Source organism: Meleagris gallopavo, chromosome 8, assembly GCF_905368555.1.
Source record: "Meleagris gallopavo chromosome 8, MGAL_WU_HG_1.1, whole genome shotgun sequence".
Lineage (NCBI taxonomy): Eukaryota > Metazoa > Chordata > Aves > Galliformes > Phasianidae > Meleagris > Meleagris gallopavo.
In genome coordinates this window covers 14,805,168-14,832,406 of record NC_139411.1, presented here as the reverse complement: position 1 = coordinate 14,832,406, position 27,239 = coordinate 14,805,168, and the positions used below count along the sequence as shown (strand labels likewise).

Below are 27,239 nucleotides of genomic sequence, written 5' to 3'. Positions count from 1 at the left end.
ACGGCACAGGGCAGCGCTCCGCACTCGGAGACTTCGCGAAAGAGCCGTGCGGTACCGCGCGCCCTGCCTCTCCTCAGCACAACCGCTCCAACTCGTGCCGGCGCGGGAGAGGGGGAAGGGAGGGGAAGGAGGAGCGGGCACAGGAATCCCGCCACCCCCCGCCGCTATCCCAGCGCCGCGGCTTTAATCGTCTCCTTATATGGACAGCAGAATGTCTGACGTCATCTCAGCTCTGGGAAACCAGCAACCGCGCAACCCAGCTTGGTGGCGGGGGCGGAGGGGCGGGAGGCGTTGGAATGCTGACGGACGCGGCCTCGCGCCACTGGGAGCGGCGGCGGCGGCGCGGCCATTGGGCGAGGGCGGCGGCGGGGGCGGAGAGCGAGGGGGTTGGTCGTGGCGCCTGAAAAGCCGCCGCCTGGCTGCCGAGGGGTGCCAGTGCGGGGTGGGTGCCGCCAGGGGAAGGCGGGAGGGCAGCGGGTTCGAGTCCCGCCCGCGCCGGGAACTGCTGCTCCGCGCCGCCGCAGCCCGCTGAGGGGAGAGGAGTTCGAGGCGGCATCGTTTCCTTCTTTCTTTCTCGTTTTTCTCTCCCGGCGGAGGCCGCGGCTTTCTCCGTGGGGCGCCAGCCCGCGGGGACAGAGTTTTGCAGGAGTTTGTGCGGACTTCGGGCTCCGGCCCCCCCGCCCCGCCGCCGCCATGCCCGTCTTCCACACGCGCACCATCGAGAGCATCTTGGAGCCCGTGGCCCAGCAGATCTCCCACCTGGTCATCATGCATGAGGAGGGGGAGGTGGACGGCAAGGCCATCCCGGACCTCACCGCCCCTGTGTCGGCTGTGCAGGCCGCTGTCAGCAACCTGGTGCGGGTGAGTAGGGGCGGCCGGCCCGTCCCCGCCTCTCCTCGCGGGGCAGCGCCTCTCACGGCCGGCCGGGCGGCGCTGGGCTGGGAGCGCGTCCGGAACGGGGATCGCGTGGGGCCTGCAGGACTGGGGCGGCTCCGCTCTTCCTTAGCTGCGGCACCGCTCTGAAGCCCCGCGACTAGTGCTATTTATACCGGCCGCTTCGTGCTGGCTGAAATGCCTCGCAGATGTCTTGTATATCTGTCGTGATTTTTTTTTTTTTTTTTTTTTTCGGGTTACTTTTTTCGCTGTCTTCGAAACTCTTGTTTTGAAGAACAGGTCTAATGAGGAGTCGCTGAGGGAACTGCGGTTGTCTGCAGAAGGGGAAGCTCAGGGGAAGCCTTACCGCTCCCTACAACTCTTTGAGAAGAGGTTGTGGAGGTCGGCCTCTTCTGCCGGGTAACAGCGATGTGACGGGGGGAACGGCCTCAAGTTGTGCCAGGGGAGTGCAGGTTGGATATTAAGAAAAACTTCTCTGAAAGAGTGTGAGTGCAGTGGCACAGGCTGCCCAGGGGAGTGGTGGAGTCACTGCCCCTGGGGGTGTTCAGGAAGCGCGGAGATGTGGTACTGAGGGACGTGGTTAGCGGGCACGGTGGGATGGCTGATGGATGGACCAGATGATCTTAGAGGTATTTTCTAATTGTAATGATTCCATGATTCTAAATCTATCTGCTGTAACAGGTGAAGTACTTAATTAGTATAATTCTCTCCTGGAGAGGAGAAAGGGGGGAAAAAAAGCAAAAGGCAGGGTTGTGGCAGTGAGGTATATGGACAGGGGCCAGCTGTCCATGCTCAGCACTGAGCGGAGCAGCCTGGAGCTGCAGCCAGAGCACAAAGCCGGAGCTGCTGCTTGCTCTGTTCTGCACAGCCTTGAATAAAAGTTGCTCTCTGCCTGCGGGAAGTGATGGTGGGTCATAATCAAGCAGAATCTCTAGGATTTTTGGGGACAGCTAAACATAGCATAACTTCTCAAGGTACAAGTATTTGCAGTATAGACATTTTTGTCTGAAAAGCGCATGACTGATATGTCTGAAATGTTTTCTATTAATGCTTTTGTGACTTACTGCATCAGAAGAATAGCAAACTCTTGCAAAGCAGAAGTGTCTTGTTCGTGAAGAGCAATGGAATACTGTATTCTTCTGTTCCTTTAACAGTAATACTTGCACTTCTGTTAGGTTCACTTGTAGGCTCTTCTGGATTCATTTTGAAACATAACACTTAATGCTCGCTATGAATCCCCGTAAAAGTCTTAAGTTGATCATAGAAAGCATTTTCTCTTAACAAAAAAGTTTTAAGTTGGACTTGTATATGGTTAAAATACTGCATCACAGTTAACTGATACATTTGTTAACACGTGGAAATCATGAGGCTTGTGGGGATAAGGAGCTGTCAAGATGAGTAGTGCAAGTGATTTGTTCATTACATTTCAGCCTGCAGTACTTCCAGTGCAGTAATAGCTCCCCACTTTGAGGTTCTGCAGTGCAATTATTGCTTCTGGTCCCATGACTCTGTGAGTTCTATGGGATGTGCTCCAGAACACTTGTGACTCTCTGGCTTCAGCTGAAACTCCTGAGTTCTAATGAAAAGTGGTCTGCCTGCCTACAGTCTGTGAACTGCTGTAGTAGGTGCTCTGGTTGTATGGGTGTTCAACCCCAGTGTATGAAAGTTTTTTCCTTGAAGGAAGACTTCAGATGTAACTCTGCTTCTGAGCTTAGCCTGTCTCACTGAATTCTATGATTTTGTTCTTCTTATGCCCCGCCACAAGGAAGCTCAGTCTCAAAAAGTAGGACTTATTTCAGAAATTCAGAAATAGAATCAGTTTTTTTTCTGCAGCTTGCTAGTGCCAGATCATCTTTCATTTGGGGCCATTGTTTTGGAAGCCTGTGATTTTTCTTTCCTTGCCTGCAAGCTAAATAAGAAGACAGGCTGTTGAATACAATTTGTGTGTTAATTCACAGAGAGCCAATAGATGTGTAATCTGAGGTGATGCTTAAAAGAAAGATGTCCTGGTTTGGTAGCTTTGACTACATTAAGAAAAACACAAAAGCGAAGTTCTGTTTCCTGTCCAAAGCTGTGCTTCATTCCCAAGTGTGTGAAGGCAATCTGTGAAACTATAGTTTCACCGAAGCAGAAATATTTATTTCAGTCAGGTTATCTAATTGCTACTTTTCTAGTGGCTTCACAGGAGACAGCAAAGAAGAAACGGTCAGTACAACCAAGATGGTAATGTGGCTGGTAGCTTTCTTTGTTCTTTGCTGTCTGCCCTGGCTCCTTCATGTAGTGTAAGTATCACAGAAAGTACAGGACGGTGAACACTGACCAGCAGAGGCTAGTGAAATGTCTCACATACAACAACACCGTTCTCCAGCTCACCAGCCTTGCTACACGCAATACAGGCTCCGTAGTTTAGAGAGTGCAAAATTGAATCCCTCTGACTATTGCATCAGTAAGCAAGCAACTGCTGGTAGCTGAGATCTTCACTTGTGCAATGCTGAGGAGATGTGAAAAATGGATTAAGAAAGAAGATGGCTCCTTCAAAGAAGGAGCCCCATGCAGTAACTTTTTTTTTTTAATTCATTTTGCTCATGTTCTTGAGGTACAGGTGTGACAGTGTACTATATCCAGGTTGGAGTGGAAGTTGATGGATCTTCTGTAATATACTAAATGAGCTTTTAATTTTTTTAACTGAAGATCTTAATGTTTTTATTGGCTGGTATTTGGGATGGATGTGTGCCTCTTAGAGAAGGGTTTGGCTTGGTATTTCTTGTAGCTGAAGATGTACCACAAAAATGACAGGATTGTTTGGAGGAGAAAAATTAGTCAAGCTCAATAGGCTGGTAGTAATTTGGAGCTTGCCAAATACACTTCAAGTTTAGTGGGCAGTAAAATGAAATCTTGAGTGATCAAGCTTGACTTGAAGGAAATTAACCTTATGGTATTTTAGTGGTTTTCTAATTTCTTTCATAAAGCATTAATCAAATTTATCTTTTTTTTAGAAGGGACTTCTGTCGAAGATGACTAATAGCAATGCAGTGAACTTAAACCTTTCATACCCTGTTTAACTTCCTGATTTTGTGGAGGGGAAAAATAACTCTACTTTCCAGTAGTGACTTAACAGTTCTATCTTCAGATAATGTTATAATACTGCAAAACAGAGAAAACATATTCTACTCTGCCATTTTAAGCTCTGTTCACTTACTGCCTTGTATAGATTCTGATTTTCTTCTGTTAAAGATAGGAATCATAGAATCATCAAGGTTGGAAAAGACCTAAAAGATCATCCAGTCCAACTGTTCACCTATTACCAATAGCTCCCACTAAACCATGTCCCTCAACACAACATCCAGTTTTTCCTTGAACACCCCCAGGGTCGGCGACTCCACCATGGATACACTTGTCACTTGTCTCTAGTGTTTCAGACTGAACTGCTTCACAGCAGAACCCTTGCTGCTCTGCCAAACATCAGCAGTCCCATAGATGAAGCAGCCGAGCTTGTCAGATAGGGAATAAATTGTGTGTGTGATAGGGTAGCAAAGGTGAGTGTGTGAGAGGAGGCTTAAGTACGCACAGCTTAAGCTCAGAAGTGGTGTCAGTGGCTCAAGAAGGTGTTGGCTTTTCAGGGACTGAGTTGTCTTACCAGGTCAAAATTCTGAAAGATTTGACTCTTTACTTGAGGCCAAATGTCAGACCATTGACCAGTGTTGCTATTTTTCATTTTGAGTTCAGTCCGTGAACTGGTCATAATTAAATTTGTGTTCACAAATAAAGTGTCTGAGATGATTTGGAAAAGAGACCTGCTTGGAAAGGAGGTTTTCATTTCCTCTAATTGATGTTGCAGCTTGTATGTTTTTTCCATCCTCTGTGTTACATATGCTGTTCTTTTCCATTGTAAGTTCTGTCTTGTATAATGTTTGCATATATCCAATTTCTATTCCATGAACTTTTATGGAGAAAAGTTGTTTTACTATCTACTGAATGGTTAAGTATTGCATTGCTTAGAAATACATTCTGGATGCTGTGACGAGCCTTTATTCACTTACTGAGATTTGGAGGCTTATGAAACTACACTGATATCTTTCTGCATCAATGAAAGTTACTGTGTGAGGTCAGCCATGAGTAAGGGTCTCTTAGAGTATGAGTATTTTGTCTTGCAGTTGTGGTGCATCAGATGTTTCCCTTAAGTCCTGCATGCCCAAACATTACCTCACCATAAGCACTGGTACTGAGGCAGCCACATAAAGCTTAAAAAACAAACATGCCTGTCTCCCACACTTTTGTTTTCTGTGTATCCTTGCCAGTTGTCCTGTCTCATCCTCGTGAATGATGAAGTTATCGCCTCAAGCAGTCAGTCTGTTCTGGGTACGTATCCATGGGCCTTTCTCAAGTGCAGGAAGTGACAAAGGCTCACGGGGCTGTGCAGAAAGAACTGTGCATTTTCTGTAGACAGTCTGTGAGTTAACTGCCAATAGCTGATGGCCATCGGACTGGAAATCACTCGAGTTTGCGGAAGATGCAACCTGCCTTGAATCCCCTGTCATAATTGCGGCAGTAAAATTCAAATACGTTGCTAAACATAGTTAATATGGAGAAATGGTGTGGAGAATTGATTGGGAAAGCAGTTTCCTTGTCCCTAGACTTTCTCCTGGCAGAGCTGGCTTGCCTGTATCTCAGGGTGTGTGAGAGAGGAGCGAGCTTAGTGAAATGATTATTTGGGAAAGAAATCAGCTTGCTGGTTTTTTTTTTTTTTTTAGAACCTCATTGAGAAGGGTAGAAAGGAGAAAACAGTAAGGTGCTCTGTAGTAACTTTCAGAGGCTTTTTTGGTCTTGTCTTTTTTCCTTCCTTGCTTCCTGCCATACTGAAAAAGTAAGTTGTTAGAGCAGCTCATCTGAACTATACTGTTCTAAATCTATTGCCAAATGGCAAGTTGGTAGGAGCGCTAGAAGAGCCCTGAAGATCTCGTGAGAGAATAGACCTTTTCATTGTTTGTATTTCTATGTTACATATGTATATATAGTGGAAACCTGTGATTACTGTTGGGTGTTATTTCTTTATAATATACATATAATATGTAATTGCTTAGCTTGGAAAGAACATCATCCTACTTTGGTGTATCTTCTTTAGGACTTTGTGTGTGGGTTTTTTTTTTTTTTTTTTTTTCAGACCATGGGAACAGTGACTGTGTTCTTGTTGGATGAAAGCAGTGAGGGTGTGTGCATGGGGGTGGGCTGAGATAGTGTTGAATTAGAATTAAAGCAACTTTGTAATAACAAAAGCACATCATAACTTCTTTCTTGCTTTTATCTGTTAGGAGTCATCTTTACATAAGTCATAAATCAGTTTCTAATTTGAATAGAAAAATCTGTTCTGTTATGTATTTGAAGATTTAATTTATACCAGCCTGTTCTCTAAAAGGAATCTTTTGTTCTGTTTTTTTTTTTTTTAATGTGCATTGAGATAGTGAATGCCTTCATTAGTAATTACATGCAGCTTGCTCTTGGGCATAAAAACAGAGTATTATTCAGCAGTGAATAGATAACCTTAAAGTGGTTGGCTGGACTGAAAAGTTCCATGTGCCAACAATATGGTGTATACCACTGCTGGAATACGCTCCGGAAAACTCACTGGTTGCTTTTCACTGCGTAAGTGTATTTCAGCAGTGAGAGAGGAGTGCTGAAATCCAAGAGTTGAGGCTGAAGTATTTCTTCTCGTTCCTGACTTCTTGCAACTTCCGTGTTACATTTCTTCTTTGTGCTCTGAAACTGGAGGATGTTTCTTCTCCTCATAGTTCTATCAGCCTGTAGGCATGAATTCCTTTACAGTTTTATAAAAGGAATGAACCAAATAAAACATAGTGAAGTATGTTTTACACAAAACAGAAATGTGTAGCTTCAGAACCTCAGGAGGGTAATTTGCATGTCTTTCACCTTCCCAGTGTAGCTGTAATCTGAACTGATGAAGCAAATATTCAAGAGGATTTAGGAAGAAAAAACAAGAGGTGTTAAACAAACATGGATGTTAATGCTAGTTATGGTAAGTGCCTGAGAAAGTTAAGTGGTGGTTAGTGCAAATGCTGGTTATGTTTCTTTGGTTCCACATCTGCTAGAACTCTTAAAACAAATGACGCTTCTGCCGATTACTTTTCCAAAGGACTGAATGGACTGATTTGACACTGCCTTGAGTACTGCTTAACTTTGGCAGTGGCCTCATCTAGAGTTGAGACTAATTTTAAGTCCACATGTCAGTATTGTACAGCTTGAAAGTGTTGTTCTGAAGCCCTTGTCTGACTGAATTTTTTTTTTTTGAGTCTTTCTGACATTGTATTTGAGGTGAAAAGATACAAAGGCAACTACTACTGTTACTAATGTCAGTTTTCTTATGCTGCTATTTCTCCCTCTATAAAGCAAGTTATACTGGCAAATGAGACTGTAAAACTGAACTCTGCTACAGGAGGCTGGATTTTTCCTTTAGAGGCAAATTCTGTTCCTTCATTTTCTCGGTCAAAAACTGAGAATTGCTGCTTGTTACAGAGCCTGCCTCTGCAGCCATGGTTTTTAATTCTTGTGAAATGTTAACATTGCTGGCATTAATGTTTAAACATAACAATAGGAATTCATATTAGGCAGCAATGACACTAGTGAATTTCAATAGTAAAATATACTCTGACTGTGCACAATTAATTTAGTGCGTGTGTATACAGCAGTTAATGTTTCATTGTATAATTTCTTGCTTATTTTTATGACATTCTTCAAGAGAGAACTGAAGTCTGAAGGTAGGGATCTGTGTAGACGAATGGAAGTGCAACACAAAGGGGTGGATGTTGCAGGTATCTGCATTTCAGAAGTGCATAGAGAATGGAAACTGAATGGAAAATTCAGCCTGTACTTGATCGTTACAAATGTTTCACTAGTAAGCTCAAATCTTAATTGGGAAAATTCTTCATGTGTAATATTTGGAAATAGGTCTAGTTTGTCCCTGTAGTAAGTTGAGAACATAGTGCATTTTGAAGGATATTTGAAGATTGAATGGAGAATCGGTCCATAGAGTAAAACTTGGCTTTGTTTGCTTTGCCTAATTATTCAGGTCTGGTGAGGTATGACTTGTGCTTGGTCCTGAGATCAGAAGGCTTTGTGTGGAAACATTGAACAACTCACTTGGAAAGAGAACTGTATTCTAAATTAAACAGTATGCTGATGCCTAAGAATAATTACTTTGATTCTGAGTAATGATCCATGAATAACAATACTGGCTGGTGAAAGGGGAAAATTAAGGAGCAGGGGAGGAAAACAACCACTGTAAATTCCAAAACCTTAAGATCACTGAAATTGCCAGCTTATATTGACTGATGATGTTCTTGAGAGCTCTCATCACTGAGAGATGATGTTAGAGCAGTTTCCCAGTACCACTACTTCATAGATAGAGTGGGAAACTGGTGGTTATGTCAGGATTCTCAAAAAAGAACAAAGAAAACAAAAAAGAAGACAAAAATGAACTATTACTGTAGAAAACCTGTATGCCTTGTTGCTGTTGGCTTAGAATCCCTATGAAGAACCCCATACTAATAAAATGGCATTTTGTTCTCTATCAGTGGTTACACTCACATCACAGTAGATATAATCTGATTACTCAACACTCAAGATACATTTCCCTTGCTCTGAGGTCTCAGGAACCTGGGACTGGTGAGAGTGAAGTCATTTTAGTAAAGGCTGAGGTGAAGAAGACATTGAGTACTTAACCTTTTTGGTTTTGTCACCAGCCATTCAGCAGTGGGCCCACATTTTCCTGTGTCTACATTTTGCTGCTGATGTACATACAGAAGTGTTTGTGTTGTAATTGTTGCCCATCATGTTCCTCACAAAATATAACTTTACATGGGCTTTAAGATCGACCACATTGCTTTGTATTTAGGTAGTATCTCTATTTCTCCCCTGAGTCACCTCTTTATTCTTCTGCTTCTTGTATGCTTCCTTTTCAAGTCAGAGTTTAGTCAGTAGTGGTGTGTTTTTTCCATAAGGCTTCCTGCCATCTTTTGGGTGGACCGTTATAGAGCTAAGAGGAGGTAAATTTGGAAAATCAACCCCTTCTCCAGAGCCCCTCTTCTTTCTTAGGCTGCTCCTTGTATTCCTTCAAGCAGGTCCTGTTCTCTGGAATTATAGGGCCTGCTGTGTGTGTGTGTGTAACTCCATGGATACCTTGTCACTTGTGACATATCTCTGTGGAGTCATTTGAATGTACTTAAAGTTGTTAATATTAACAAGTGTATGATGTACTAAGTATTTATCTTAAATGTTATCAGTATAAAAATGCTACTTTAAGTATCCAATTAGAGGATACTGAAAATGACTTGCTGGTGCTGTTCTTCATGGGGTGTCAGCTTGCTTTTAAATTTTAAACCCGTTTTTTGTAAATTTCTTCCGAGTTTCCCATTTCAAGCTTTCAAAATGCATGGATGGATTTAAATATCCTTCAGCTGAGTCTGCAAAGCTGATTTCTTTTTTCTAGTAGGTTGCACAATCCACTTGGGGATAATTTTTAGTATCGAGTATAAAAATATGTTCTTTAATTTCTGTATAGCTTTTGAAGCTCTAGATGAGAGGACAAGATAGTAAGTTTGCCTCTATTTATTGGTCTACACTAAACTTCACTTTCATAAGCCTAGCTGTCTTTATAGTTTTTACAGTGTAATACTTGTGCTGAATAACGGAGAGGTTAAACAAATGCAGTTTCTCAAACTTCACCAGAACAGCAGTAAAAAGGTCAGATTTTATTTAGTGTGCCGTGACTAAAATGACCAAAAAAAAAAAAAACAAAAGGGGTTGTGAAGGGCCAATAGCTGCTAAACCATTGAGTTGGCTGTAGCAACTGAAGTACTACTTAATTCTTGGCTGTACTTAATTAAAAATAAAAAAGCTTTTTTCCCTCCTCTCTCAAAAAATCAAGGGGTAAGGTTGGGAACTTCAGTCAGTTTTTGTCTGGCTTCAAATTGACTTGAATCTTTCTCTGAAAAGGTAATTTCAGTAAGCACAGCACTTCATTTACTTCTGTTAAGTTAATACTGGAGAAAACCTGCATTCCTGACCTTCCTTAGCTGTCTGCACTGGCAGTTGGGCTGTCAGCCCAGCTCACCCCCCATGCAGCAGGAAGGAATGTATTTCTTTGTTGATCTGATTTCCCTTCTTCCTCTGCCCCCAGCTTCATGGAGATTTTTTGCAACACCGAACTATAGAATATTAAGTGTTTCATCTCTCACCTGGAAGCTAACTTGTGGCCCTGCAGTTTTTAATGTGGGTAGGTAGATTCTGTGACTGTTCTTGAGTATTGCAGCCCTGAAGTAGTTCGGTGACTTGGTTTGAAGAGCCACAGCTTAGCCATTGTTGTGAAAGACTCAAGATGAGAAGGCATAAAACTCTTCCCTGTGTGTGACTTTTGCTAGAAAATATTGATGAAGCTGATAATTAACCATATAAAAGTATAGCATTAGAGGAAGTAAAATATGAGAGGTTTTATAAGCTTGAAGGATGTAGCTTCTAGTTGGCTTTCAAGCTGGCCCAACATCTTAAATTTTTTATTTTGCTTTTGGTGTGGTGGTTGCTCCAAAGAGTTCTTTTTTTTCAGTTCAGCTGCTTGTAAATTCAGACCAACTTCCTCCAAAAAGACAATGTGTTGGGGAAAAGCTAGCTTCTAAAAAGACTTGAACAGTTACCACCTTACCACCTACTGCTTTAAGTGGTTATGCAGTTATGTGCTATCAGGTGCTTTACAGTTTTTTTTTCTGTTGTTTTAATGCTTGACTGTGACCTTAAAGTTGTTTGCTGATGGTAGCTTTCTTGTCCTTTTCATCTAATTCTGAAATAATGTCAGATCAGACACTTCTTTATCTGATTTTTTTTTTAATAGACATTTCCTTGGCAGAAATAATTGATAAAAGATGCTTTGTTACTGTTTGCAAATTATCTGTGGTGGTTCCCATGGAAGTGGCTCATATTCTGCCTGCCGTAATATTTGCAGAGTTGGTATAAATGGTCAAAATCAATATGGAAAATAGTCATATAATATCAAGTATTTCATTTATCCCTGGGTTTATCAAAAACCAATATAATATTTTTTTTATGAAGACCACCTACAATTGTCATTCTAATGAAGAAGCAGTCTGGGCAGAAAGTACCTACGTGAAGCTTGGGCTGGTTTAGGGACTGTCTTTCTGTCCAGTTCTATGTCTTTTGTATTAGAAGTACATATTCTTAGAGATAATTTTGCTCTACCAGGAAAGTGCTTTTCTTTCCCTTGAACTGATCTGTGAACATCCTGTGGTGAAGTGTTTTGGCTCTGATGATAATAATAATAATAGATTTCTTGGCATGTTTGTTTGACTGAACACATAGAAGGCATGGAGGACAGGATGTGTGCATCTTAGTTACGTGGAGGGTAATGTTTGCATGTTGGGTAATACTTTGGTAGTAGCAGATTGTCAAAGAACATGCAAATGTACCAACAGCATAGTTGTGCATGGTGGTTGCTTGCTGTAAAGTTGGGCATGTGAGTAAGGAGACTTAGATTTAGCTCTATGTTAAGTTATCTGTTAGGGCAGTACTAATTAGTCTATTTGTACTTCAGCAGCAGGATTTATAGGAGGTGCTCTGAGACTTACTGATGATTCACAGGTCTGGGTGTGTGGGAAGGAACTGGATGTGCTTTTCAAGTCTGTGCTATTTGGTATGAGGGACCTTTCTTAGACTTCCTTCTAAGGTAAAAGTAGCTAATTCAGCTGTGAATGTTGTTTCTGGAGGACAATTAATGTCTTATTCCTCCAGTTGAGTTTTGGGTATGCCCAAAGGTCAGAACCAACTATCTTATTAGGTTGAAGTGGATTTATAATTTGTCTTAGAGGAGTTTTTAATTCAGAAATAAGAATAATTCTGTCTCACATAATTCAGCTCAATGTGTGCTTTTGTTTTCTTTATGTCAAGTTATGTGTCTTGGAACTACATAAAGCATCCAAACCTCAGCCTTGTTATCAGTACAGAATTAGCAGACGTTTGCAGCATGACTAAAAAAATGTTTTGGTACCTAAATTTTCAGTTTGCCATATGGTTTTTGCTTCATAGTTATGTATTTTACTTGGACAGCAGGATTTCCTTTGCCTCAGGCCAACTGAATTTGTCTTAATCTCCAGTGTAGACAGGTAGGTCAGCTTGCTGCTATTAGGGACCAGATGGCTGGAGTGTTCTAATTTACTTGACTTATTGCCAGAGGACTTTGAAACTATACCTTGCTATGCTTGGAATGTAGTCTATGGGGTGATCATGAGAAAACTGGGAGCCAGTATACAGCATCCATTTTGACTGAAAGGCAAGGTGGCTAGACTGTCATTCAGCAGTCTTTGTTTTTGTCTAGTTTAAAGGGAAAAAGAATTGGTCCTATTAACTGCACAGCTATGTGCATTGTTTCTTTGGTATAATCTGGAAGCCAGAAGACAATTGAACTGTTTCTTTAGACTTGTATTTCAACCTTTTATTGCACTGGCCTGTTCTACTACGTGGAAGAAAAACAACTTAGTTTAATGCTACTTTAAGAAGCGTAATCTAATAGTAAGTGATGTGTTAATCCAGTTTTAAAATCTAAGTGAGAAGAGTAGTGATGAAGAAATTGGGAACTTTTCTTCAAAGCTTTTGAAAGAACCTTTAAGAGAAAAACATATTGTTGTTTGTTTTTAGGTACAATAAAGTTTAACATGTTAAAACTCACTTTTTTCAATCATGCTGGAAGAGAAGGATTAGATTGAGGAATTACCTGTAACTCTGTTCTCTTATTTCTTCATTTAAAAACAAAAAAACAAAAAAACAAACTTTTCAAAATTGCTTGTCTCTTCTTCTGGAAGCTACAAATGTAATCTGGTCATAATTGCTGAAGGATTTGTGAAATTAGGGTAGGACCAATAAATATGATATGCCCCAAAGTTGTTGGAGTTAATTGGCTAAATTTAATGCTTTGCTGTTACGTCAAGATGCAAGCAGTTCTGTTCTGCTACCACTTAGCTACGTGGATGATGGTAGCTAGGGATCAGGACATGGTAAAACAATATTCACTTGAGCAGCTGTCTTAAAAAGATCCTAGTGAAATCACATGGAATATCAACAACTGGATCTGCTGAATACTGTAAATAAAAACAAGAATCTGGATTGCAATCCAAATACTGCGGCTGACAACAGTGAAGGAAAACAGAGCACTGAGTACCCTTTGTTTCTCTTTTCCTGCCGGGGCCCTTTGCCTCTTCTCAGAAGTTTTCCTTGTTAATTTAGCTCAAATGGTCGGTTTCACGAAGGGGAAACGCAGCAATTGTGAAATAGTTACTGAGCCCTGAGCCCACTTTGAGCCCACTGAGTCAAATTGTCCCTGAACTCAGTTCAAGATAAAGAACTGATTTTCTAGGCCTTCAGGGGTCAAGGCCTTGTGGGGATGGATGAACTCTATGAAAGGTATAGGATGTACAACTGGATGCCATTAACTTCAGTCATCACTATTTAAACTATAATGTATAAGTTCCCTGATACTGTAAGGGTATTGAAACTGCTTTCTTAAGGAGATTTTGTAATCTCTGCTCTTTTTCATTTTTTATTTTTTGATCTGGCCTCAAAAATGTACTCCAGCAAGGAGTAGGCATAAATCTGGAATAATTTTGGCTGGCTTCTGACGCTGCTAAATGGATTATTCATGGTCTTGGTATCTAAGCCCATTTTACATCCTGGAAAAGCAAAGAGAAAAAAGGACTAGCCAGCCCTATTTCTAAGTTACTTAAGATGCTATAGCTCATCTTAGCGGGATTTCCGATACAGATCTTCAATGCAGAAACTGTTTTCCTTTTGTAGTTATATCAAATATTTTAGTTTATTCTTTTTTTTCCTCAGGGCAGACATATAAAGAAATGGGGAAGTTGCAGAGAAATTCATGAAGCTGTATTGATTTAGAACAAATTTCTGATGTGAGATGTAACAAAGGAAGTGTTGTTTTGCTTCCTGGAAGCTTGCAATACATGGAAGAATGCATAACACATCAACTAGGTGTTATTTCTTTTTAATGTGAGATAGTTTGTGAAGAAGTTCCTTATACAGCATACAGACTAGATGACTTTATGAGTACTCTGAATTTGTCAAGCAAAAGTTCTACTGTATTTTATCCTCTGGGAGAAACCTCAGGCTCTGTTAGGGCTAGAGCCAGGGCTATATGTGTTCAATGAATTTTGATATAAGACTTCTTGGGCTCCTAGATAAAATGGAGCTTTTCTTACTTTTTAACTGGAGAAAATAAGTTGCAAGGAGATCTTTGTCTACAGTGTTTGAGTCCTTGTTAATGTCAGTAGAGACATTCAGAAGAATGCTTAATCTTTTTTTTTTTTTTTTTTTTGTGCTCTTCTGTAGAGGAAATGCTCAGTCATGGCCTGAAGCAGTGATTGAGCACCTGGTGGGAGGTCGGGGCCAACCCAGGGGAGTTCAGGTGCATGGAATGCACCTGAGTAACCAGAAGGGGTGGAGGCAGGATTCACCCCCTCCCAAACCTCACTTAAGGAGTGACTCACTTAAGGAGTAGAGGCAAGGGTGTCACTTGCTGGAGGTCTCTGCCTACCTGAGGCCTTCTAAAGGTAAGCAGCTCTTTTCCTTCATTTTTGCATCTGCAGGTGCTGTGTTTTGGCTACATTTGGCAAATGAGAATGAACCCAAGACTTTGCCACCCTATTGCCTATTGCCCTATTGCCACAGCTATTATGACTGTACTTTTCATCCTGTTATAGTATTACACCCTCTTCCCCAAAAATAAACCAACACCCCACCAGACTGATAAAGAAGCAGCACCACCAAAACCCAAGTAATCAACTTTGGACTCCCATGTTAAATGTGCTGTGACACAAGCCATTGGTTCTTTGGTTTCTGGGAGAAGTGGGAGAACTAAGATGCAATGAGATGTTTGCTCAAACCACAGCAGGATACCCCAAATTCCTAAAAAGTTACAAAAGCTGAAACTGTTTCCCTTCCTTGCTGGAAGGCTGTTCTTATCTATATTCAGCAGGCTGAGAAGATAGAAAAGGGACCTTTGGCAGTCTACTTGTCTTTTCTGCAGCAGGAGTGGATGTGACAAAACTGAACCTGATCAGGAAGTTTTCTTCTTGCTTTGCCATGGAGAAAATATCCCACAGCAGGAAACTGGAGACACACTGATAGGCTACTGATTTCTTACTGAAATAAGAGTGTGTAAAATCCTACAAATAAGGTTGAAATCTGAAAGCTGCAGGAACTCCCAATCTTGTATTGATCCTTCTAGCTGGAAGCCTTTTTCCAGCCTAGAAGCCTTTTCAGTGGTCAGATGTGCCCTCTGCTGAGTGTGTCCTGTTTTCATAAGATTTCTACTCTTTGAATGTCATGTTCACTGTTGTTGAGTAGCAGGGAAGAAGCTCATTCTTTGATTCAAGCCAAGTGCCTCTAATTGAAGTTACTTCTCCAGCAAAGAGGATGGAGTCCAATATGGATGTTTTGAAGTTGGAACAATGAAACTGCCTTGGTAACATTTGCTTGAGAACTTCCCTTCCCCTCTGCAGCTCTGGGCTGATAAAATCTTCAAGAACTGAAGGTCCGGTTACTGTGTTAACTGGTGAAAAGTGACTTGGAGCAGTGGGTAGAAGCCAATTAATTATTATTAATATTCAGTTATACAAATTTCATGGAAACTGTTCCCTCCTTATTAGTTAGGGGAAGATTATTGTAGGTGATAAATATATCTGAAACAACAGTTGCAATCCTGTTTTTTCCACATTTATCCTATTGGATAAAAATAAAATAGAGGTTTCCATGGTAACAGTTTCTTATTAGCATGAAGCTCTTCAAGCCTACCTAAAATAGGGGATGCATAGATATTACATCCTATTATTATAATAACCCCCTCCCAATTCCCTTGGCATTGGAGTATTGATAAGGTGGAATGAATCTGTCTTGTGTTACTCTGCAGTATGTCTGAAAATTGCTTAATCCGTGTAAAATTCAGTCTGAAGAAATGGTTTCCTATTAAAACAAGGAGCAACAACACCAAAAATCTCATGAAAAAACACTTAGCCAAAAAGCTAAAAGGGAGAACACCCAAGTATTTTTGGGATTGTGTATTTTTAGTCACAAATATGGCTTCATGTTTTGAGAATTCATCTATTAAATTATATATGGTGTGTGTTATTTTCTTGTCTCTACACCTTGATTACAAATGCAAAGAAAAACTTAGAGATGTTAATGCAGAGTTATGTAAATATGGAGTACTTTCAATTGTGTCACAAGATTTTATGTTTAAACTGAGACCTCATGGAAACGACCTCAAATTTTGTCTTGTCTATGGGATTTGTAGTGTGAAGGACTCAACAGGAATGCTTTTGTCATGAACTGGATGAGAAATGGGCTGACTTCAGTGTTTAGGCTAAAGGCAGTTTCTGTGTGAGAAGTTCTGAGCTCTTCACAAAAATTTAAAATGGAAGTAGGTTCATCCTGAACATTACTTTAACTGGAAGAATAAGGGTTCTTGGTAGGCATATCAAGGAATGCCCATTTAGATAATGTATGTGTATACATGTTATAAAATGTTAGTGTATCTATAACTAGTGGGTAATAAACTTAAGTCTATCTTAAGAGACTTTTCAGACTGAATGAAGAAATACTTTTGTATAGGCTAGTAAAAATAGCAGTAACTTACATGAACTCGACTGTAATTAAAACAGAATTGGTTGCTTGGTTGCTCGTGTCTGTCTTCTCAACATAATATAGCAGGCTGAATGCCCATTCTTAGAAAGCCAATCAAAGAGCCATTTCCCCTTAGTTGCAAATAAATTATCATGCTTTCTTTAGCAGGTATATATCCTCCAAAAAATATTCTATTAAAAAGAACAGGTTTGGACAGATGAAAAAGAAATGCTGAAGGCAGTGACATTTCACCTAACGGCTTTTGGAAATAAAAGTATTAATGCTAGTTTCCAGTGTGTGATCTCCTGTGTCTATACGGTGTGACACTATAGAGTTCAGGCTTTATGCAATTGTTCCTTTTCACTGTGGTCTTCATCATGCATACGCACATGGGAAATCAAGAAAATAAAGCGTAATGGAAATAACAGAAACAAAACTGGTGTGCTGTCTCTGGGTCATGTAACCTTGCCCCAAGAAGCGGTGCGTGAGATGCATCTGTAACTGTACTCTTGAGGCACTACTGGGAAGCTCAGGAATCATGGTAATGCTGCCATGCTGTGTGCTAGCACAAGTATGACTGGTACTGGGCTACAAGGAGTACAGAGATGAAAACCACTGTAAAATGTTTGATGTCTCAGTACTTTCCTTTGTTACTTGGAAGTATCTACAAAAGTGCTCATAAATGTAGCTTTCGTTAATTGAAGAATTATTAATTGTAGGCTAGACTGGCTCTGAGTTTGAACCAATAGAGTGTTGGGGTCAGTGTATATCTGTAAAACCCCTCTGAAAGGGGGAAAGGGAGATTAAAGAAGGGGCACAGCAGTTTTGGCAAATGGGGTAAATGTGCAGCCAAGTGATGCTGCTGGAGAGCTGCACAGTGTTTGAATTGGCAAGTGCTATGCATGTTGGCACACTGCAACTTCTGTCAAAAAAACCAGCAAATCTTAAGTACCAGCTGATGGAGGGTTTTTTAGTGCTATCTTGTCTAGCTTGAGCAGGCTTGGCAGCTCTTGACACATGCTAGTGTCTGGGCTAATGACCTTCTGCTTTGTGGTGCCTTTCTGAATGGCTTATTCAGCTGGAAAATACAGTGAACAAAGGAGCTGGAAATATTTTGTGAAGTTGGTGATCTCACAGTCTAGAGAGCCAGCTAGCAATTATAAAGACTTCTAGTGTATAACACATGAGTTAGTATATAGAAAAGCCCAGATCTATCCTCGATTAGCTTCTGTGTAATTATTTCTGTCTATAGATGGTGTGGTTGTGAAGTGTGTTCTCAGTAATTAACTAAATTTTTCTAATAGAGCGGGCAGGTTTGTTAGCCAAATAGGTTTTTTTTTTTTTTAACTTGCAACTTGGCTTCTGACTGGTGGGTTTGGAGGGAGCAAAATCTACAGAGATAATAGGTTTGTTTTTGTTGTTGTTTGTTTAAATTTTCTTTCTTCCCAAGCACAACTAAATGCAGCAAACATAGTGTTGTTTTTGTGGAGAATGAAGAGGGGGGTGAGTGTACTGTAGCAGAGGTGTTGGAGGGAAAGAACATAGAAATTTCTAAGGCAGTGGGCTAATTTGATATGTAATGGTGTTCAAAACTAGATATAACAGCAAGTAGCCTAGCTGTCATGAAGTACAACTACTATTTTTTGGTTGTTCTTTGTTTTCATCTAGGCTTCACACTGACATTCTTGATCTTAAGTATAACTTCTTTTTCCTGCAGGTTGGAAAAGAGACTGTGCAGACAACAGAAGACCAGATCTTGAAAAGGGACATGCCACCAGCGTTCATCAAGTAAATTCATTTTATTGTAAATCTTTTGCTGTTTGTACGGGAAACCTGTTCCAATGATGAGTCAATGTTACTCACTTCTGCTGTACAGATTAGGAAATAGTCTTGTCTAAATAGTTCTCTTTGGAGGCTTGAGGCTGATCTTTTTCCAGAATTACTTTTTTCACAATGACTTCTCCTGTTAGATACATATCTGTATAAAAAAAAATCTAGGATTTACCTTCCTTTACAAGTAAGAGATTTCAGATTGATAACTACCCTTAATTATATGCTGTTTATACTTTGCTTAACAGTTACAGAGATGATACAGTATTTTCAAATGTTTTGTGTTAATTTGGTAGACATATGTGAAAGTGGCTGTATAACACAGAATATCTGTTGAGGCATTGCTAGGGCTTCAGCAGCTTTCTAGGGGAATCGGGCAAACAAGGTCTGTAGGTCAAACGTAGCCTTTGAAGCAAATGGTCTCTTCTGAAGAGGGAAGTTAATAGATATGAAATACGTATGTGTATACTCTTCTGTGGATGGAAATTGTGCTTTCTAAAACACATGCTTCTGTTTTTGGAAGCACTACAAGCAGGGGAAAGAGTAATTAAAGTTCTATGGCATATTCTGATTTCTGAAGTTTTTTGCAAAGGCTGAAGACTTTTTAAGAAAACCTGTATACCTGCAAGGTATACATAGGTTAATAAGAAAAGATTTTACACAGAGAAGATGAAAAGTGAAAGAAAAAAGTACGTTAGCCCTGGTAAAGATGAGAGGTAGTCAGCGGGTCTTTAAAGATCTATGCTTTTTTAGCATGCTCACAACTGTCCTGTAAACCCAGATGAAAAGTCAGGTGAATCTGATAACCCAAAGTTTAATACAAGGAAGCAAGATTAATCCATGAGTGAGAAGTTACAGCAGGAATATATTAAACTGATTTATTTGATTTTAAGCACGGATGAAAATATTTTTAAAGTCTGAAGCTATGCATGTGTGGCAGAGCAGTGGCTCTAGCTTCTGAGATGTTGGTTTGCTCTGAACTGGCCGTTATGAATAGTAAGAGAGAGGTTTTGGAGCTGTGGTGCATTGATGAGAGCATCTATAATGTGCTCAGCAGGTGTCAAAACATAAGCCAAATGATTATCAGCCAGGTTTGAGCGACCAAAATGCTACTATCCCATGCCTTGAATGCTGCATGGAGAAGGTGGAAATTTCCACTTACCTGTGGTGAGTAAGGGATTAAGGAAAAAAGAGTCTTCTGAATTGCTACACTGCTCTCAGTCTTTGATCAATGTATATCAGATTCTGGAGACTTACATAGCTCAGTTACTGTAAAAATGAGATAGATGCACAGCTGAATAGTACCATGTTATACTGAAAGCAAGGACATTATCCAGCAATTCATGAGTGCTTGGACTGTAATATAAAATAAAAATTGGGATACAAAGCTATGCCACAGCAATGAAATGTACTGCATGTCATTCTTAATATCCTAAATGCAATGACATGAATTATGAATGACCAATGGCCTTTATAAATGATAACCTGTTGCTTTTTTTTTTGTTAATGTGGAGTTCATAGCAAAATGAATTTGTTTCTGTTAACAGTTCCTTGCTAATGCTGTGGAGCATTCTAGCTGTGTGTGCTGTAGGAGCAAGCAACAGAAGTGTGTGAGCTCCAAGGGAATTGCACTGTTTCTGTGTTACAAGGCAGGACTTGGATGCAGGAGGTGAAACAGATGAGGGTTGTTTTTCTTTTGAGGGGCAGGGTGTTTTTTTCTGAAGTGCTGGTTCAGAAAGTCGCAGTCCTTTATAAGAACTTGCACTAGCACTTGTCTGATGGGATAAGGTGCAGCCTGCATGCGCTAGTGCTGCAGTCTCTGTGCATATTTTTACCACTCAAAATTAACACCACGCTGGAGGAAACCTGTCTTCGATGATGAGGAATATGATCTGTTTAGTCCTGTTAATAACTTAGGTTTTGGCTTGCTTGAAATTGACACCGAGGGTTCATAATGAGTGAGTATGGTGGTAATGTGTCAGGTTTTCCAGTAGGAGTGTGACTGCACAGCGGATCTATTTGTTGGCTGCTGAGAAGCTGTCATGTATCCCTTTGCTTGCCGCTGACATAAACCACATTGGAACTACTGATCTGAGTTACAAAATGCTATTCTTTATCTCAGTTCTCTTAGTCCTGAGGGAGTATGAGTAATGCCTGTAATTTTTATTTTAGATGTTTTGCAATGTGTTTGTGTTACCTGTGTAAAATTTAATGTAAAGAGAGAAAAAGCTGTAGTCGCAAGTTGAAGAATAGTGTAACAACTGACTGGGCATAATAGAAATTTGTCTGTATTTAATTATTGCACATTATTATTATTATTATTGCACATTCAGACTCAATACATTAATTGAGCAGTAATGCTGTTCTATACAGGATTTCTGTGTCCAAGTTGGAGTCGCATTGCTGGTCTACTATCTTAAGAATTTAATGTTAATCTAAATAAAAATCAAATCTGAAGTAGTTCTAAACTGTGAGTAATCTGAACTGTAGTGAGCTTACTCACTATGATTGATTCATTAGAAATTGAAGCAAGCCTTATTCAAACATGAAAGGCATTGTTAGCCATTTGAGCAGTCATCTTCATTTCAGTGCTAAAACCTGAAAATAAATAAATAAAAATGAAAACCACAAATGTAGTTCAGCATAAACTGATTTTTTTTTTTTAACTCCAGTATTATGAAGATGACAATATCAAGAATGAAGCTGATTGACTACTGAAAATAGCGTGGGTGGAAGTAGCATGACCTGTGTTAGTCAGCTCCATACATAACTTGGCTGCTGTTAACATAGTTCTATTGTAATTAATCCTCTAAAATAAATACACTTAAAATAGTTTTGTTTAAAAAAAAAATTGTGATATTATACAGGGATTAGTTTGAATTGGCTGCAAAACCAAGAAAATGCTTGTGTCATTTTCTGTTTGACGTATGTGTAAATGCTTAATCCTCTGTAATTGGGAGCATAAACTGAAAGAAAGAAAATGAGTAGTGCGTTTTCCTGTTCTTAATGGAGGAACAGCTTTAGAAAAACTGAACATTCTTTCACATACATCTTTGAACTGAATATTTAAAGAATATCAGCTGACTTAGAAATAACTGCATTTATATGTAAACCTAATGGGCACAATTTCTCTGTCTTTACTTCTGTTTAAGTCCTCAGTGCAGGTTATGCTGTGAGTGTATGTGTGCCAAAGTCTAACTTTCAGTGTGTTTAGTGAGTAAAGTGAGCACTGTGGGATTATAGGCGTGATTTATAGAAAGATAGAGGTGAGTTACTGTAAGCTAGATCATATCGTGATCTTGCATTATTCCAGCTGTTCAGCTGACTCTGTCCTCTTATTCTTTGATTCAGTATGGTAAATGGGTACACTTATTTGCCAGTGAAGAGATGTCCTGCCTACTGTGGCCAGTAGTTCACATGAGCAATTAATGTGAAATGTTTGATCAGCTGAAACTTCTTGCAAGAAGTCCTTACAAAAAAAGGCAGTCAGTCTTTTAGCTGTCATAGACTTTTAACCACACCCCCGACACTTCAGGCTCCCATTAAACATTAAAAAAATAGTTGTTATTCTGAAACTGTTTAATTAAACATTTTTTTTGATTTACTGAAAAGCTGTTCCAAAAGTGTTGTTCTCAATATGATCAAGATCAATACAAAATACTACTCAAAATACTACTCAAAAGGAAGCAGAGCAAAAAGTAAAATGCAAGATGTTTTCACAGTGCAATTGAGCTTTTGTGAAAAACGTTAAGAATGAGTTTTAATGGCTTTTGAAAGTATGTAGGCATTCTGACCTATACAAAAACAATTACCTTACAGCTGTCATGTGTATGTCTAAGAAACCAAGCATCAAAATATGCCTTGCATAGTGAACTTAACCTATAAATGAGGTGTTGTGTAATGCTGAGTACAGTTTTGTTTACATATCTAGCAGTTATTTGGCTGTTTTTTCTTTAATTTAGAATTTTTATTTATAAGCCAACTGCTTGAATATTAAAATGAATTAAAGTATTTCTGCTGTCCTAGTGTCTAATTTAGTATTAAAGCATGTGTGGGTGGGCTCCTTTATGATCTAGTATTCTAACGTCTTCTGGCATTGGAAGACCTCCAGCTCTGATGTTTTTTGACCATTCCTGTCTCCCTTTGCAAACTAAAAATAATTTCTGTTGTGAGATTCTGAATGTAACAAAGAACAGGTGATGTTGTGCCAACTCACAGAAATCATTAGCATTAATTAATTCATCTCTGCATTTAAAAAAAAAAAAAATTGTCTTAAAATTCCTATCTAAGTACGTATATATCTGAAGTTTTCTTTTCTCTTGCTGTGCAATACTTGAGGTGTGGTTTCTACTCATAAAATACAAAATAATAAAATAGCCAAGATTCTGTGTCTCAGCAGTGCTTTAAAGAAGTTTTTGGCTGAACATTCAAAACAGCAATGAACTCCTATTGAAAGCTTGGCAATATGGGGATTTTTGTGAGGAATGAGCAACTCATTGCAATGAATGTTTAGGCTTATAGGGAAAAAAAGTTTTAAGTAAGTGATTTGCTCCCTTGCCCCTTTTCCTGTCTTTTGTTTCCTGCCATGTACACTTTGTAAGTACGAGAGGCATCTATTGTAGAAAAATCTCTCAGTTTTTTTGTATATGGTGCATGCTCCTGAAATCTTTCAAATGCATTGATTGGGGAAATTTATTCAGAATAGGCATTGCACAAGTTATACTCAAGATTTCCGTGTGAAGGTGCCACTCTTGGAAACTGTAAAAGAAGTCTCTGAATTTTAGGAATTTATTTTTGTGCTGAAATATGGTGACTTTTGGGGATAATGCATGCTAACCTTCCTTTTTTTTTTTTTCCACAAATGAAAAAGCCAGCTTTTAGATAATCATTAGTATTAAACAGATGACCATGAAATTGAACTGTAGGAAATGAAGTATTTCTGAGCTGGCTGAATAGGTTGTTTGTATAATCCCTTTCTTGGCAGATTTGAAAAGAATAAATTTGAGAAGTGGGGAAATGTAATTTAGTGCACTCAGTTGGCTTTGATTATATGAGTAAGTGCATGGCATAATAATGAGCAGACCATTCCCAATTTCTGCCTTAGTGTTCTCCTGTGCATTCCTACTCTGTCATGAGCTCCCACCACCTGATGTGCAGAGCAGATGTCTTGCTAAAGAGCAGGTTATGGATAGGTCAGCGGACCCAATTTGACCTGCTTAAGGGAGCCATTAGCTAAAAACTTTACTTTCTGGGAAAAAAAAAATCATAATTTCCTGTAAGGAGTTCTATTTCTAGTGTAACCAGTATTGGAAGCAACTATTAAGTTGCATCATTTATGTAGTAAGGAGTGTTTTTTTGGCGTGGAGAGAGGGGATGGTACAACTGATTTTCCAATAGCATTTAACTGAAAGTATGAGAAAAGAGTGTGCCCAAGTGGTCAGTGGAAAAAGGGCTCTGATAAGCATGGGGAAAAAACTGGAAGATAATTTTGCTGTATTAAAAGTATTTGGCTTTTGGAACTTGATGTAATTTGAATGAACACATGGTAATCATGTGTAGAGCTTATGTATTTACATTGCTCTTAAAGAAATGAAAGAGAATAGGTGAAAGTCATGATCAGTGTCTTCAGTAGGTACAGTTACGAGTAGCATAGCTAACATGGAATTGAAGTCTGCATTTTGTATTCCTCCGAGCTGTCATGAAGAAATGAAAACAAGCAAACAAAACCCCAATTTTTTGTTGTTCCAGCTCTTGAAGTTTTTTGAATTGTTGTGTTAATGGCTTGACAGAAATAACAATAGTAAAGTTAAAAACAAATTCTTCAGCATTTTGAAGTCTGTTGCTTTACAGAGTGTTCAGCAAATTTTGTCTGACTTTCCACAGAGTAGAGAATGCCTGCACCAAGCTCGTTCGAGCAGCCCAGATGCTGCAGGCAGATCCTTATTCTGTACCAGCTCGTGACTACCTAATTGATGGATCAAGAGGCATCCTTTCTGGAACATCAGACTTGCTTCTGACATTTGATGAAGCAGAGGTAGGAATCCTAACATTAGTGACTTAGGTATCTGCACAATAGTATTTTGAATCTGAATATCTACCTAACCAAATGAACTAGTGTAAACTGTTGAACAGCTGAATGTGTTTTTATTGCCTTGTCTTGATTGCCTTAAATGGATTTTTCATTCCTAAGCTAAGGAGCTTAGTCTTGATGGACTGCATTTTTAGTGTCATCTTGGAATGACACGATGTTTGTGTTGCTTGGGGTTCCTCAAAAAGGCCAGATTCTGTCAACTGTCTCATATCTTGCTGGCATTTTTCTATATTCCATTCACTATACCCATATTTTAATTCTATATCTCACTAAAAAGCCCAGCATCACTCATTAACATTTCTTTGTTTGACCCATTAGCTGTGGCACTTTAATGGATTTTGGGGTGGGAAAGATACTACACATGTGGGTGTCTGATGGTCAGCCTGAGGATGTATTCTGATCACTCTAACAGTTATTTCACTTGGCTACTCTGCTAGCCAAAAAGTGGCTCTAAGGTGCTGTTCATAGTGCCTTAGATGGAAAAAAGCCAGAAACAGAAGAAAACTTGTTGTTCTTTAAAAAGGTAGGCATGTGTTGCTATTGAGTGTCTGATTCTTGTTAGCTAAGGGTTATGAGTCTTTCTTTACTCCTGTAACGCTTTCACGGGGAATATGGAATTTTACACTTACCTAAATAGCCAATATCATGCTGTTATGGGGAATTAAAGCTAACATTTTAGAAATGCTAATATTAATTCTAAAGTTTAGCTTTGCAGCAATCTCTTAATCTGAGAAACTGTGTTATGCGTGCTGCTATTGTTAGTGATCTACCATGACATCATCTCAATCAACTCGTGGTACCACCAGCATGTTCCTCTGAAACTGAGAGAATGCTTTGAAACGTCTCAGATTTCGTATTTCAGTCCTTTTTAATAGATGCTAAAAAGTGCTACAGGTCATATTTGCAAGGAAGGTAACATCTTCTAATCTCCCTTTTTCCAGTGTTTAGGAAAGAGGTTGAGTTCTGTGCAGTTACGACTTCATGGAACTCTTGTCTTTAACAGCTGTGTATTTAAAAAAAAAAAAAAAGTAGTAGTCTAAAATGATAAACTTTTGTCTAGTAGGAAACTTAGCATGTTTGTATCCTGCTATGCTTCAAGATACACTAACACTGGTACAAAACTGAAGTGAATTTTAAATTAATTGATCTATTCTGAGGGTTGAACGCTTCATGAGGTTATTCCAAATTAAATGTTAATTAAGTCATTTTTCAATGTGAATTCAATGTGATGTTGTCAGAAATTCTGTAGCTCGAAGTAAGATGATAACATTAACTGACTTAGGAGAGCTCTGTGTAATGAAACATGAACTTAAAAAAAAAAAAAAAAAAAAAGTAAGTTTCTGAGGCAGAAATCCAGAGGTAACTAAAGTGCAGTCTTCATAGACAGACTTTTCTGAATGGATTAAGATGTTGAATCTATCTTTCCTACCAGAGTGCTGAATAGTGCCTTATACATATGTGAAACTGTGTAGTAAATAACTCATGTGAACATGTAGAGTGTGCTTTCTTTGTAGTTTTGCTTTTTCTCTTAAATGATTTTTAAATTTTTAATAGATGAAATAGCAAAAGAAAATGTAGTGCATGCCAGCATATGTACGTGCACTTCCTTATAATTTCTCAATAGTATCTTTTAGTTCTCATGTAAAGTGAAAATATTAAAAGGAGACTTTTCCATTTCTGATTGAAGCAATGCTGATTAAATACATTTTTTGTAAATAACTCTCTACAGATTCAAAATTGTGAGTAACTTAAGCAGAACTTCAGACGCTTCTGATTGCCTGTACATTATATTAGCATTAGTATATTCTGTTCTAATTGTAAGCTTGTATTTCTAGTTCAAGTGTAACATTGCTTCATCAAGTAAATGGTGGAATGTTTCTTTTCTAGGTCCGTAAAATCATCCGTGTCTGCAAAGGAATATTGGAATATCTGACTGTGGCAGAAGTAGTGGAGACTATGGAGGATTTGGTGACATATACAAAGAATCTAGGGCCAGGTTTGATATACTGTGTTCTATTTTAAATATTTTAAGTGCAGTCTTTACTTTCACTTCCTTTTTTTTTCCCTGCCCCATGCCTTACTCACCTAGCCAAGTTCTGAGTGTTCAGAAAATGATAAAAGCAGTTGGTTTGAAAGTGTCTGTTGGAAAGAGTTTTGAACTACAGCATGACTGACTATTATTTTGTGATTGACATTCCTCATGAATACAGGATAATCAAGATGCTGGTAAATGACATATACTATAAAGGCAAAGTGTACTGTATTTTTGTACAGTGCTGGGTGAATTGATTATGTATGCATTAGTAAGAATAAAACAAAAAATTGAGAAGGCTACAGCTACAAATTTGGTTAAGATGCCAATATGTTGAGTTAGTTAGGTCTATGCTGAGTTGGTTAGATCTAGTAGGAATTTCTTAGAATAGTAGAAACTACATGTTATATATTAACATCTTAATGAAGTTGCTGATATAGGTGTCTTACTGCTTAATGCAAAAGCCCAGCTGTTGCCAGAAATCTTCCCTTTCATTATTTGATGTTCCTTGGCTGCTTGTTACTTCACTGTGCTAACTCACACTTTTTCAGTGGTGGAAATAAATGATGAGGAATTGAGGCGCTGAGTTGCTATAGGGGAAACCTATCATCAATCTCTGTCATCCAGTGTTTCGAATGCTTTGGTTTCAGCTAGCATAAGGTTGTTTAACAAAAACGTACTGTATAA

The 27,239-nt window shown here is 39.2% G+C and overlaps 1 protein-coding gene across 5 annotated transcripts in view; it reads left to right on the top strand.

Annotated features, from left to right (window-relative positions):
- The first annotated feature begins 398 nt into the window (after positions 1 to 398).
- VCL (vinculin) overlaps positions 399 to 27,239 on the top strand; it is a 59,983-nt gene continuing 33,142 nt past the window's right edge. For 2 of the 5 annotated variants that reach the window (XM_085229861.1, XM_085229860.1), the window contains exons 1-4: positions 399 to 861; positions 18,317 to 18,387; positions 24,313 to 24,463; positions 26,408 to 26,516. In XM_085229861.1, coding sequence (XP_085085987.1) covers positions 694 to 861; positions 18,317 to 18,387; positions 24,313 to 24,463; positions 26,408 to 26,516 — 499 coding nt within the window. In that variant the 5' untranslated portion in view covers positions 399 to 693. Of the gene's footprint in view, positions 862 to 6,898; positions 6,926 to 18,316; positions 18,388 to 24,312; positions 24,464 to 26,407; positions 26,517 to 27,239 lie in introns of those variants that run through there. The other 3 variants (XM_085229864.1, XM_085229863.1, XM_085229862.1) reach the window with 2 other exon arrangements.